General features: G+C 31.8%; 1 protein-coding gene across 1 annotated transcript in view; it reads right to left on the bottom strand.

The window, feature by feature from the left end:
- Nucleotides 1-890, bottom strand: part of LOC119585208 (AP-3 complex subunit delta-1-like) — a gene marked incomplete in the record, with an annotated part of 41,547 nt that overhangs the window by 16,032 nt on the left and 24,625 nt on the right. Inside the window, 2 exon segments of the mRNA XM_037933859.1 lie at nucleotides 78-127; nucleotides 673-730. Coding sequence (XP_037789787.1) covers nucleotides 78-127; nucleotides 673-730 — 108 coding nt within the window.

Raw genomic sequence — 890 nt, forward strand, 5'->3', positions numbered from 1 at the left:
GCTCACAATATTACCTTTCTTTTAGCCCATCGTCCTTAACCCTATTGTGAAGATGCAAGTTTAGACTTTTTTTGTACCTGTATGGAGGCGTTGTGGTTTGGCATCCCTGAAGAAATAGAAATGAGCACTGTAAGCGCACATGGGGAGAGAAAGAGAAAAGAAAACGCGTCAGTACTTACATTAACAGACAAATGCTTGGAAAATTATGACTCACGCAGCTGTAATCACATTTAGCAAGTTGAAAGATAAATTAAAATACGTGGGGGAGTGATGAAAATATACTTAAAATATAGTAACTCTTCAATTATAATTTCAAACTGGAAGAACAGCTGGGTGATCATGCAAACACAAAATCCCTCATGGATCCTACACAAATACTCCCTGTATTTACAATGTACTTGAAAATTGGACTGCACTCATCTTCACCTTCACTTGAAAGCAAACTAAGTATTATTGTATAGTGTAGGAAAAAAATAATAAAAAAATAAAGAATTAGAAAAAAAAAAAAAAAAAAATCACTAACTTACAAAGACCAAATAGACACACAAGAACAAACAAAACAGAAAAAAATCTAAGGCAAAACAAATATCTGCACAACAAAAAAATATAGTAATAATAAAAAAATCTTCAAATAAAATAAATACAACTGACTTGAGCATATAACTAACATACCAGCGATGACAGTATTGATGCATTCATAGAGCAGAGACATTGCTGAGGTGCTGTGGATGGGAAATATGATTATGCTTAATGGTATGCAACAACAAATTAGATATAAATATCAAATCAATAAAACCTGTTTACTAGACAATATCTCATTCATAATTACGGTGAAAATACGATTCTGAATAATAGTTTTAGATATTTCTTGGTGCTGATGTAGTGAATTT

This window comes from Penaeus monodon, chromosome 19, assembly GCF_015228065.2.
Source record: "Penaeus monodon isolate SGIC_2016 chromosome 19, NSTDA_Pmon_1, whole genome shotgun sequence".
NCBI classification, from domain to species: Eukaryota; Metazoa; Arthropoda; class Malacostraca; order Decapoda; family Penaeidae; genus Penaeus; species Penaeus monodon.